The 12584-nt window shown below is 59.6% G+C and overlaps 1 protein-coding gene across 1 annotated transcript in view; it reads left to right on the plus strand.

Moving 5' to 3' along the window:
• NR5A1 (nuclear receptor subfamily 5 group A member 1) overlaps positions 1-12584 on the plus strand; it is a 23358-nt gene that overhangs the window by 6198 nt on the left and 4576 nt on the right. Inside the window, exons 2-5 of the mRNA XM_017745389.1 lie at positions 3-91; positions 3657-4297; positions 11543-11662; positions 12173-12320. Coding sequence (XP_017600878.1) covers positions 3-91; positions 3657-4297; positions 11543-11662; positions 12173-12320 — 998 coding nt within the window. The remainder of the gene's footprint in view (positions 1-2; positions 92-3656; positions 4298-11542; positions 11663-12172; positions 12321-12584) is intronic.

Genomic DNA, 12584 nt, shown 5'->3' on the forward strand with positions numbered 1-12584 from the left:
AGCCAGAGCGGCAAGATCGACAAGCCCCAGCGCAAGCGCTGCCCCTACTGCCGCTTCCAGAAGTGCCTCACCGTGGGGATGCGCCTGGAAGGTAGGGACGGCCCGGGCACGGCACGGCGGGGCGGGGGGCGGCGGCGGGGCCGGGGACTTTGGGGGGACTGTGCAGGGACTGTGCAGTTGCCGGGACCGGTCGCGCTGTCCCCGCCGCCGCCACCTCCCCGGGGTGGTAAGTCGCTCCGCCGCTTCGATTCCGTTTTGCCCTCCCAAGTTAAGAAAAAAATCGTTTTTTCGCGTTGTCTCCTTCTTTTCCTTGTTTCATTTTGTTTGTTTCCCCGGGGTTCCTGCTGCTACGGCTTCAACTTTCCAGGATTTTTTTTTTTTGCTGGCAGGAAGGTTGGGAAATAGCAAATAAATTATTGTTTTCCTTAAGCACATAATTCCAGAAGCGGAGACTTAAGGAAAACGTTTAAAAATATGGGGATCGCAATAAAACTGCCGCAGACCCACCACAAATTATATTTTTCCTCTCGGTGACATTTAGTTTAACGGATTTCTGACCCCCAGAGGGGGCGATTCCAGCCCCACAGCCTCTCTCCTGTCGGCGCAGAGGATCCCGACATCAGAGTCGGGCCCCGACAGCCCGTGTTGCCGCGTGTTACGGGTTCCACAATGCTCAGCATCCGGCAACGAGATACATTTGGGGGACAGGTCGTTGGTGCGGGATGGCAGAGCAAAGGCAGAGGCAGAAGGAGCCCCCCACTCCAGAGTCAGCCGCCCCCTCCCCACTTCGCCCTTGAAATCGTTTGCGTTTTGCAGCGGGTGGAAGTGGGCTGAGTCCTCCCTCCCGACCCTGGCCGGGCTGAGCCCCTCGGCTGCCGGGCTGAGCCCCTCGGCTGCCGGGCTCGCTGCTCGGGACACAGCGCGGTTAATCGGAAAGTCCTTCATGTTCTGGCGGGGCGGCCGCTCGCTCCGGGAGCGGGGTGGGAGCCTGCGAGCAGAAGCGCAGGAGTAAGACACAACATCGAGCTGCACGTTCAACCCCTGCGAACTCCCGGCGTGGGCTGGCTTCCAAAACAGTTCCCAGTTCCACTCTCCACCCTGGGCTGGAGTTACTGGTGCCCTAAATCCCTCGGTGCATGCTCTGGCAGTTTTGATTGATGTCGCAAGGGGATTTGGGAGCTGGGCAGGGGCTGGGGACCCTACGACAGATAGGCAGGGTGCCTGGGAGGAAAAGGCATGGTCTCAATTTGTCCCTTTCCAGCAGTTTTTGTCGTGTTCGCCGTGGAGGTGCTTTGGTCCCAGAGCTATCCCAACAGCCTTTTCTTGCATATTTTCTTGCTGTTGGCTCCTTAGCAGAGCTGGGCAGACAAGGCAATTACCCAACCAAGGGTGATATTCCCATGGAACCACCTCTTTTGTGGTAAAAAACACAGCTCCTAGTATTTTTGGGCATCTGAGGTGATGCTTTGGAGGTGAGTCTACAGGTCTGCAAGACAAGAGCAACCCCGAGGTGTTTGATTTTGGGAGCACAGTGTTGACACAGGCACCCCTCAAAGTGCCTGAAGGGAGGTGGCAGCAAAACTTGCCCAGGGAGAGAAGCACAGCCCTGGCCCAATTCTGCCTACAGCCCTGGGCACCCTGCGGCACTACCCATGGCACCCTTCATGGCCTTGCCCAGGCAAAGAGAGGTGGCCAAAGGGAGGCAGAGCCTGGCCAACAGCCTGCCCCAGCCAGGGCTCTGCACTGGGATGGGAGCAGGCAAGGCAGTGGGAGTCGGAAGCAGGGCTGCTGGAGATCCCTCCTGCCACCATGTGGGTGTGTGGCTCGGGGGTCACCTGCAGATGGTTTTGGAAGAGTTGATGGGGGTGCAGGTGCTTCCTGGGTGGCTCCACTTGGGCCCCCTTGCCCTAGAGGCCAGGGTGCATCATTTGCTTCTCAGCTGTCAGCTGGGACACAGCAAATGGCAAGTTCTTCCCAATCCCAAGTGTAGCACAAATGGCAGGAAAAGCGGAGCAGGAGGGAATTAAAAGGCCTCTTCTCCCTTTGTGTTCTTGGTGGGAGAGGGGAGGAGGTGTATGCAGTTGCCTCTGGAGGGTTTGTGAGACTGAACTGCAAGCACCTCTCGCTGTGTGTGGGAGTGCAGTCAGCACTAGGGGGGGTCCCTGCCTGTGCATGCTTGCCCAGGGTCACAGGGGTTTGCTTTGGGATGCAGTCATCACTGAGCCCGACCTCGGGCAGTGGTGGGAACATGTCACTTCGAGGGGGTGTGAGATTTGGTTTTCCGTGTGCTCTGGCTCTGGGATGTGTGGCCAGGGCTGCCAGACCTGCCTGTGCCAGCTCGGGCTCCCAGCCCGCCTGCCTGTGCCGGACCTCGGCTGGGGTGTGCACACATGCTGAGTGTGGCCCCCTCCCTTGTACCCGAGTCAGGAACTGCCCCGGGACAGCTCTCTGCTGCCCGGAGAGGTGTGGGCCGGCTCTCAGGAGCGGGGGCCACAGCACCCCTCTCTTCAGAGGCTGCCGCTGGCAGCCCGCTCCCAGCGAGATGCTGTTTTCATGAATAAAGAATGAGGGAGGAAGCCAGGGCGGCTCTCCTGGGCGCACATTCCAGCTCGTCCTGGTAATGCTGCTGCTCCCGGCCACGCTCCCGCCTTTCCAGCCTGCCTTGGGAGCGTTGGGGAGGTGCTCCAGCTCTCCGGGGGGGGCTGGCTGTGTGCCCCAGGATAAGTAGGCAAAAGAAAGGCAGAGGTAACAGCTGAGACGCAAAGCAAGACCCTCTGGCTGTCAGCAGGAGCACAAACTAGCAGAGGGGTTTTGCCTTTGATGCTCGCTGCAGTCTGTTCTCGCTGGCGCTCTCCTCCGTGCCTGTGCGCTGCCGTCCAGCCCCCAGCTCCTGCCTTCCAGCGATCTGAGGCTCTTCCAAGGGGATGCCAGGGCAGCAGCCCCCCGGAGCTTAGCAGGGCTCCTGCTGCAGAGAAGCACCTACTCCCTTGCATGCTGGCAGATCCTTGGGGCTTTTTTGGTTTGGTGGGAGCATCTGCTCTGCTGCAGCCGTCAGAGGGGCTCTGCCAGCAGGATGCTCCGGCAGAGCCCTCACCGAGGCTGGGACCCCCGGCGCTGGCAGCCTCCTGCCTGAGGCCAGTGGGGTGAAGTGCACCCGCTGGAACCTGCCAGCCGTGCTGCCCGACAAAGGGGCAGAGATTTGCAGAGAATTAGCACGTGCAGCCTGGGTGGAGGGAACCAGGGTCCCGAGGGGGCTGTGCGGTCCCAGGTTCTGCAGAAACAAGGAAATCCCAGGGCTGGTCCAGTGACAGGGGTTGTTAAAACTAAGGTGGGTGTCGAACCCCCTGCTCCGCTCAGGCTTTAAGGGCTACCCCCTCAACCCACGGGGAATGAAAGCTGCTTTATCCCCCAGCTCGTTTTGTAGTGAAAGCCAAATGTGTCTTCTTTCCTGCAATCCCCAGAGGCTCTGAGGGTGACACTGGCTGGGCTGGGAGTGACACAACCTGCCGTCAGCTCTCTGGGAAGGTCTCCCCAGTGCCCCACAAACCCTTTTTGCCACTAAGTCATGTCCCCCAGCGTTTACTCTGTGTCCTGTGGAAGCCCTAGTCTCTCTCCATGTGGGCTCACTGTAGTCTCTGCCCTCTCTCTGTCTCCAGCTGTCCGTGCAGACCGGATGCGTGGAGGGAGGAACAAGTTTGGACCCATGTACAAGCGGGACCGTGCCTTAAAGCAGCAGAAGAAAGCTCTGATCCGTGCCAATGGCTTCAAGCTGGAGACCGTGCCTCAAATCATGTCCCCTGTGCAGAGCGACTACAGCCTGTCCTCCACCATCCACAGCATCCATGCCATGTCCAAGACCCTGCCGCCCAACCCGGCCGCCCTGACGCCCGTGGATTACGAGCGCAGCCCCTACGGGACGCCCTCCCTGGGAATGACTGTGCCCGGCCACGCGCCGCTGCCCGGCTACCACTACCCCTCCTTCCCCAACCGCGCCATCAAGTCCGAGTACCCTGACCACTACACAAATGCCCATGAGGCTGTGCCTGCTTACATGTACCCAGAGACCTACCCCAGCAGCTCCCCCCCCGACATCCCTGAGGTCATCCTGAAGCTGCTGCAGCTGGAGCCTGACGAGGCCCAGGTGAAGGCACGGATACTGTCCTGCCTGCAGCAAGAGCAGGGCAAAGGCCGGCATGAGAAGCTCAGCACCTTCGGCCTCATGTGCAAGATGGCCGACCAGACCCTCTTCTCCATTGTGGAGTGGGCACGGAGCTGCATCTTCTTCAAGGAGCTGGAGGTAGGACCTCTGGGGACGGATGCTGCTCTTGGGGGGACAACGGGAGGTGGGCAGGATCGAGGCTGCTGTGATGTGAGGACAGGATGTGGCTGTGGGCAGGATTGAGGGTGAAATATTGTGAGGACAGGGCAACACCCATGGGCACAAGCCCGGGGCCATCACTGCAGATCTGTTGACACATCCCAGTCCTGCTCCCAGCTCCCTGCACGGCAGAGCTGGAGCTGCTGGGCCCAGCCGCGGTGCTGGAGCGATTCGCACTGTCATGTGGGGCTAATGATTTCAGATTCATCACGGCGGGGGCAGGTGTTGAGGCAATCGCCGGCAGAGTGACTGTGGTGTCAAGCTCAAGATATAATTGAAAAATGTAACGTTGAGGAATTATAGTTGAGACAATTCTCTCCTCTGCCTTTAGGAGGAAAATCGATGTGGTCAGGTGGGTCCTATTAGTGCCGGGCAGCCGGGGCAGGGCTGGCTGGGGCAGGGGACACCCAGAGCCGGGCTCCACAGCCGTGCCTGCTGCCAGCAGCCCATGAGTGTGCCCAGCTGGGGGATGTGGAGCTGACCTCCATCCTTCCAGGACATTCCCTCTAGCAAATGCCCCAGAACATTTACTGGGGCCATGGGAGGGTCAGCAGGACTGGGGCACCTTCTGCCATCCTGCACACCTTGCTGAGCTTTCAGAAATTTTCCATTCATGTCCTGGGCTGACCTAAGATCCCAAACTGGTGCAAAAATGGGAGAGAAAATTCTGCAACATGGCCAAAACTCAGTGAGCAACGTCCTGGGGCAGCTGTGAAACTCAGGTGCTTTGTTGTGTTTCCAGCATGAGGTTGTGCTGTCTGTCTCTGGCCAAAACCACCTTCTTCCAGTGGGACTATGCGGTAGGACAGGACCAGGCTCTTCCCTGTGCCATGGGGCTGAGTGTGGCTGAGCCTCGTGGCTCAAAATAGCCCCCGTCTGCCAGAACAGTGTCAGGAAATGGCATTGTGGGGGTGGGTTGGGCTTGTTTCAATCATATCAGTGTCCAGCCTGGATTTTGGGAACAGGGTGGTTGTTGTTTTGCAGGAGATATTGTAAACAGTGTAAATTCAGTTCCCAGCTGTATAGCTGTGTAGCCTTGTAACTCCATTGTCAGCCTGATTGCGCCACCAAAATAGGCTGTTCCTGTGTGAATCGGTGTTGGCGGGTTCCCCCCCTGCCGTGGGACTCTGGGGGGATGGCAGCGCCACAGGCCTCACCTGGGCAGAGCTGTCAGCGTCCTGTTGGGAGCAGGGCATGTGCCCTGCCATGCTCAGGACATGGGGTTCAGTGCTCAGCGGGTGCCCACATCCATCCCTGCCATCCTGGGGCTTCATGCTTTTTGCCTTCACCCACATGGTGTTTGGGGGGTGCATTCCCAGCACCTCACAGGGCCGGGGACTGCAGGACACCACAGCCCACCCCGGCTCCAGGGGCAGAGGGAGAACGTGGCATCGCCGTCCTTGACTGCCCCCTGTGCACAGACCCCCGGGCAGCTCCGAGCCCCAGCGCAGAGCGGAGGTGCCTGGTGTCCCCAGTGTCCCCACAGGCGGTGCTGGGGCTGCCCCCTGCCCACCTGGCACTGCTCCTCCTCCCTGGCCAGGGCAGTGGCTTTTCCTCAGGAATGGGAGAGCAGCCAGTGGGAAGCAGGAGTAGGTCTGAGATCTTGAATCCCCTTTCCTGCTCCTGCCTGGCACATAAAAGCAAACGGCTGCTGGGGCGGTAAATGAACTCCTGCTAGCACAGGGTTTATGGCTCTGCCCTAAAGCCAGCGTGGAGGAACCTCACAATCTCCGCGATTGATGGCACCAGCAGTCCCCGCTGCGTGCTCGGGGTTCCTCAGGGCAGGGATGCCAGCAGCCCTCTCCATCCCCTGGGAAGGTCTGCGTGAAGGGGACAGTCCCCAGCCCCAGCAGCGAAGGGCTGTTGGCTGAGGCCAGAGTGGGGATCCAGGCTGGAAAGGCACTGTGCTGAGACAGCTCTCCAGGGCATCCTGCCAGGCTGGCACTACTCGGGGAGGAGGTGCAGGCAGGTGAGAAGGGGAGGTGTGGGCAGATTGCCCCATCATGGCTTGCCCTGCCTGAGCCCTCCCAGCACCCCTGTGCTCCTTCCACAGGGCTGTTTGCAGAGACCTGGCTTCTCCCTGGGGCCTCACAGGGAGCCTGGAGACAAAGGAGCAAATCCTCAGGGACATGGGGACCTGCTGGCTCACGCCTGGTTAGGACAAGCCTTTGGTCCCTGCCTGCAGAGAGTGGGAGCAGTTTCCCCTGGAGCTGACCAGTCTTGTTCCCATTCCCATTCCCACCCTAGCAACCTGGTGAGGGCCAGACTGTCTCCAACACTCCTGGCGCGGTGGCTGGGCTGGGGGACATTGGGAAGAGCCCCCCTGGCTCCACCACTGCGCCCGGGGAAGGAGGGGGGCCAGGGGCTAATGGCCTCTTGACATCGACTCACACGCCACGTCCGCCCGCAGGCGCGGGGCAGTCAGATTGAAAACAGATTTAACTTCCCAGATATATCGTTTCATTTAAGGGCCAGTAATTCTGTCAGTCTGCCACTGACAAACGAGGGTCCCCATGCCAATCCGCTGGGAGACTGATGTCGCGGCGTTCATCTCGTGTCACCAGGAGGAGAATTACGGACTGCGCTGGCCTTCGGAGGCAAGACTAATAACGCTGCACGGCAGAGGGGGATTTGGGGGCCCGCTTGTTTATCGAGGGCCGGCCAGGCAGCCACGGCGCGAGGCCGCGCGGGCGGAGGTGGAAGAGGTCAGCGCTGACGCCCATAAATACGAACTTTAACTGAGTCTAGATGAGATGTGTCAGGACTGAGGGAAGATTTGCAGCATCTTTTCAGGAAGAAAAATATGGGCCGGGGGTGAAATATATTTTGTTGGGTCGTGAGTCTCAGGCAACTTTGTCCTTTCAGATGTAATTTTTTTATATGTATATGGAGAGAGACAGAGAGAGGGATGTGCACACGCGTGCGCTTGCACACTCACATTGTGTCTGGTTTTGGCGTGCTTTATACACACATGCCTTGCACAACCTGGTTTATATAGGTGTCACTGCCATACCTACATATCAATATTGTGTACACAGGGTTGCAGTGACCTTTAGATTGGGATGAGCAGCCAGGAATGTTAAACAAATTGCCACAGTTTCAGCCCGAAGGCCAGGCTGGGCTGGGTGTGCAGCGGGTCCCTGAGCCACTGGCGGGGCACAGCGCAGCTGCAGGGTGGTGGGATGATGCCAACCCCCTCCTCAGCCCCTTTGTGCCCAGGGGCTGGGGCAAACCACCCTCCCATCCACAGGCAAGCTCCAGCGATGGGGGGGATGCTGAGGGCAGCACCATTCCCACGGACCCAGGGATCCCTGTGCTCACTGGGTCTGTCTGCTGGGCTGCCCTCCCTCAGTCGTGCACAGCGCAGCTGCAGGGTGGTGGGATGATGCCAACCCCCTCCTCAGCCCCTTTGTGCCCAGGGGCTGGGGCAAACCACCCTCCCATCCACAGGCAAGCTCCAGCGATGGGGGGGATGCTGAGGGCAGCACCATTCCCACGGACCCAGGGATCCCTGTGCTCACTGGGTCTGTCTGCTGGGCTGCCCTCCCTCAGTCGTGCTTCGAGATCTCAGAGCCACGACAAAGCCTGTTTGCAGTCAGTTGCTTCTCTGCCTTTAACATGTGGGTCATCTTGACCCCATCTCCTGGCCACTGGCCAGAGCTTTTTTGGCAGATTTAAAATCTCCTTCTGGTCATGGATGCTGCAGCAATGTTTAGCATCCCATGCACTGGGGGAAATGTGACCCTTTCCTGCCTGTGGTGTCCCAGCCAGCACAACCCTGCCTGCAGAGCTGTGGTGCCCACGCAGCCAGGGCTGCAGCAGCAGGGGAGCCAGCAGGGAGATGGGATCCTGGGCTAGCCACCCTGTTGATGGTTATTTGTTTTAAGATGCACATCGTGGTGATATCTGGGCATGGCAATGGGGACCTGCACTGACCATTAACACCTTGGATGTGTGTGGGTTTTCCATTTCGGGTGGCTGGTGGACACTAATCCACTTTGGCACTTCTCAGTAGCCAAGGTGATGGGTCCTGCTGGCACTCAGTAATTGCTGGGGCTGCGGCTCAGAGTGCTGATGTGTGCCATGCCCAGGGGCAAATCCTGCACCTGAGATCTGGGAGGAGGCTCAGAGGGCATCTGTGGGGTGGGGGCAAGCTGGGAGCATCCAAGTGCTGCTTGTGCCTGTGGCTGGGGATGGATGTCCTGGGACCAGTTCAGCTTTTCCTGCCAAAGAAGGGCTGCTGGTGGGTCACTCTCCTTCCTAAAGTGGTGGCACCCGAGGTGGGGGATGCCCTGAACCAGCCGTGCAGGGAGCAGTGAGCACTGTGGGGCTGCGCTGTCCCTGTGTAGCCTGGGCACATTTTGGGGAGCCCCGACACTCACAGGAGCTTCCTCACCTTGTACCTATGAACCCACAGGGAAGGCTGTAGAAGATTTAAAACTACACCCACTGCAGCCCTGTGCCCGGGCAGCACCATCCCTGCCTCTGCATGCCCTGCCTCCCCTCTGCACCACCCCAGACCCGGTCGGTCCCACAGAGAACTGCAATTTCTGTGGGTTGCAGCTCGTCAGGGATTGCTCTTCCAGTGTGGGGAGGGTTACACTGTGTGTTTTGTGAATGGGTTAAATGCTCGCTTTAAAAAAAAGATAAAAATTGCCTCTCAAAGACAGCTTGCATCAGGCCTTTGATAAAGCACTCTGTGGAAAAGCCTTGACATTAAAAGAGGAAGATCCTTTGCTTAACTTTTAACGGCGAGCGTGTGTGCTGCCGCCTCGCTGGGAGGATTGATTGCCTCTGAGTGCCCCTCCATTAGCAGCCCTCTGCTCCCAGCAGGCCAGGCCAGGGCGGGGTGCAGCCAGGTGACCCCAGCCTGAGCCCCCTGCAGCAGAGCTCCAGTGCTGGAGCAGGGCTGTGCGGGCTGTCTGGGCCATGGGGACACCCAGCTTGGTGCTGGGGATGACTCCGTGCACCCCAGCCAGCCCTGACCAGCCCACAGAGCCCCCAGCCCACCCCATCATGCTCCCAAGCGCATTCCCTCTGTGCCACGGCCATGTGGCTCTGGTGCACTGCGACGCTCCCCGGAAGCGCCGCAGCACGGCGGAGTGTGCTGGCAAGGGAACAGCCCTGCAGCAGCCATGCAGGGTGAAATGTGCTGCTGAGGGGCTTCAGGGAGGCAGCCAAACCCCCCTCAGTGTTTGAAAGAAGCTGATTAGCAATTTTTAAAGGCAGAAAATAAGATTTCAAAATTGTCGAAGTGCTTTCTTTGGAAAAGCTAATTTTTATAAATGGTTTTCAAAGCAAAACCTTCTGTCTCTCCCTGCTGGAGCACATCCCGCTCAGGAATGAGGCACAGGAAAGAACTTCCAAAACAACGCCCTGACTGAGCCAGAGCAGAGGCGCTCGGCACCGGCCGGGATTGTGCAGCTGGGTTGGCCCCAGCTCCCTGCTGGCGCTGGCCACCGTAACAGGCGGCCACTCACCTTCTGGCAGGGTGCAGAAAGTCTCCATTTTGGTTTGGTGCAGAATGAGCTTTTTCCCAGCATTTTGTCGAGCAGGTGGACAGGGGCCTCACGCTCTGCGGTGCTGGGCCATGCACCGCGGCTGCTGCACTGCTCTGGGGATGAGGGGCGAGCGCGGCCTCGGCAAACCCGCAGTGCTCACGGCCCTGCCCTGCAGGCGGCTTGGTGCCATCGGGCAGGAGCAGTGCCACAGCCCAGCCACCGTCACTGCCTTCCCACCTCATCCCATTCCCTGCACTGCCGCACGGCTGGCTCTGGTCACCCACCACACTCGAGAGACAAATCCCAGCGGCTCGCAGGGAGCGCCGGCTCGGAGACCGTAAAGCTCTTTCTCATCTGGCTTCTATTCCTTTTGCAATCTCCCAGCGCAGGTTTATTGCAGCCTCTTCAGCAAAACGAGGGCATTATCCAGCCCTGTGATGCTGCATCTGTCTTCCCTCTATTAAAGGGGGAGCACAATGGCCCTGCAGAGCTCGGCTGCTGGTGCTGGATTTGCTTCGCAGGGAGGTTGTGGGGGCAGTACCATAATCGCAACCCGTTCCCTACAGTGTCCCTGCAGGAGAGGGGAGTCCAGGCAGGGCAGGGGTTCAGTTCTTTGTGGAAAGGAGTTGGGGTTCAGTGGAGAGCAGTGCCGAGGGAATGAAGCCAGTGACCCATGGTGGTTCTTGGCAGGTCAGTGGGGAAGGCAGCGTGCCCTACATCCTGCCACAGCTCCAGGCCCAGGGGCCTGGCAGGGCTCTTAGTTCTTCCAAATGCAGTTGTTGGCTCTGGCAGCTCATCCTGCCTGCCACTGGTGCTGCCTGCGGTCCCCAGTGCCCTGTGAGACCTTTGAGGACCCTTCCAGCCGGTGTTCTGGCTCGAGCTCCTCACAGGGACAATCCCAGGAGTTTCTCTGCGCACATGTGCACAAGTGCACGTGATCACAAGTGCGTGTGTGGGAGCGTGGGCAGGGCTGGGCTGGCAGCTGCAGGGCACGGCGATGTCCAGCCACTGGTGCTGCCTGCGGTCCCCAGTGCCCTGTGAGACCTTTGAGGACCCTTCCAGCCGGTGTTCTGGCTCGAGCTCCTCACAGGGACAATCCCAGGAGTTTCTCTGCGCACATGTGCACAAGTGCACGTGATCACAAGTGCGTGTGTGGGAGCGTGGGCAGGGCTGGGCTGGCAGCTGCAGGGCACGGCGATGTCCCGCGCCCAGCGGCTCCCCCACGGCCGTGCTGCCCCCCCAAACCTGCCATCCTGGGCAGGGAGTTGAGGATGAGCACTGTCTTCTTTCACTTTAAAGTATCCAGAGGGGCTGTCTGGACACACAGGCCCTTTGTGCAGCCACCCTGTGTCCCTCCCACAGTCATTTTGTTAAAATTTGCGTGCAGTTTGGGGAGGTTGTGCTTGGTGGGAGAAGACCCGTGATGAAAAGAGCCAGCAAGTGCCACTGAAACATGCTGAGCTGCTTGGAAGCCAGCTCTGCAAAGCCACCTGCCCATCTCCTCTCCTCCAGCTCGGGGTCCCCCTTTCTGGGGTGCAGCTCCAGCTCTCCATGCTCACCCCAGGGGACCCCCCCCTCCTGTGGAACGCCTGCCAGGCACAGGGTGGGTGCTGTGCAGTGCAGCACGGTGGGTGTCAACTGTGCTGCTCCCACTCTGTTTCAGGTGGGTGACCAGATGAAGCTGCTGCAGAACTGCTGGAGTGAGCTGCTGGTGTTTGACCACATCTACCGGCAGCTGCAGCACGGCAAGGAGCACAGCGTGCTGCTGGTCACCGGCCAGGAGGTGAGAAATGGCCTCTGGGACTGTGGCGGGGCTGTGGAGAGGCAGTGGGGACAGGCAGGGGCTGCATGCGGGAATGGAGTGACTTCCTTCTTTTGCCCCAGTGTGCCCAACTCGGCATAGGGCAGACAGGTGCTGTTGTTACACTCTGGGTCTGCTTGTGCAGAAGGTCCCATCCTGTCCCATCCTGCCACACAGCTCCTGGTTCTGGAGAATAATGTTTCTTAATGGAAGGATCAACACCCCCACAAATACTCTCAGGGGTGGGATGTGAGGAGGGGCACCTTCCCTCCCCAGGGGTGGCTTTTGGAGATGTGTTTCCTTCAATTCCAGCACCCTGTGAAGGGCCCCCCCGTTTTAAACGGTGTTCCCGTTTCACCTGTCAGTCTTTTTTTTGACACCCCTAATTCTCAGTCGGTGCTCAGGGCTTGCCCCGGCTCCTGGCCTGTGTGAGGTGCCCTGCAGCAGGTGGTGCTGGGCCTGCCACAGCTGATGTCACCCCTGTCCCTGCAGGTGGACATGTCGACCATCTCAGCCCAGGCCGGCTCCATCCTGAACACGCTGGTGCTGCGGGCGCAGGAGCTCGTCCTGCACTTGCACTCGCTCCAAGTGGACCGGCACGAATTCGTATGCCTCAAGTTCCTCATCCTCTTCAGCCTTGGTGAGTGCAGCCGGGGGGGCACTGGGGCGAGGGGCAGCTGCTCTGGGGTCACAGCGGTGCTGCTGCATGTGGGGTCTGGGGTGGGAGCGCGGCTGGAGGGGGCACACACAGCCCAGGGGCTGGCTGTGCGACAAAGGGGCTTCTAATGAGGAGCCAGGAGCGAGAGCTGGCACCTGCCTGTCCCCCTCTCACCCGGGGTCCAAAACGTCTCCCGCTGCGGGGCTGAGCTCTGCTCCAGCTGCAGGGGACATTGTCACCCCTTTG

This window comes from Corvus brachyrhynchos, unplaced genomic scaffold, assembly GCF_000691975.1.
Source record: "Corvus brachyrhynchos isolate BGI_N302 unplaced genomic scaffold, ASM69197v1 scaffold59, whole genome shotgun sequence".
In the NCBI taxonomy this organism is placed as follows: domain Eukaryota; kingdom Metazoa; phylum Chordata; class Aves; order Passeriformes; family Corvidae; genus Corvus; species Corvus brachyrhynchos.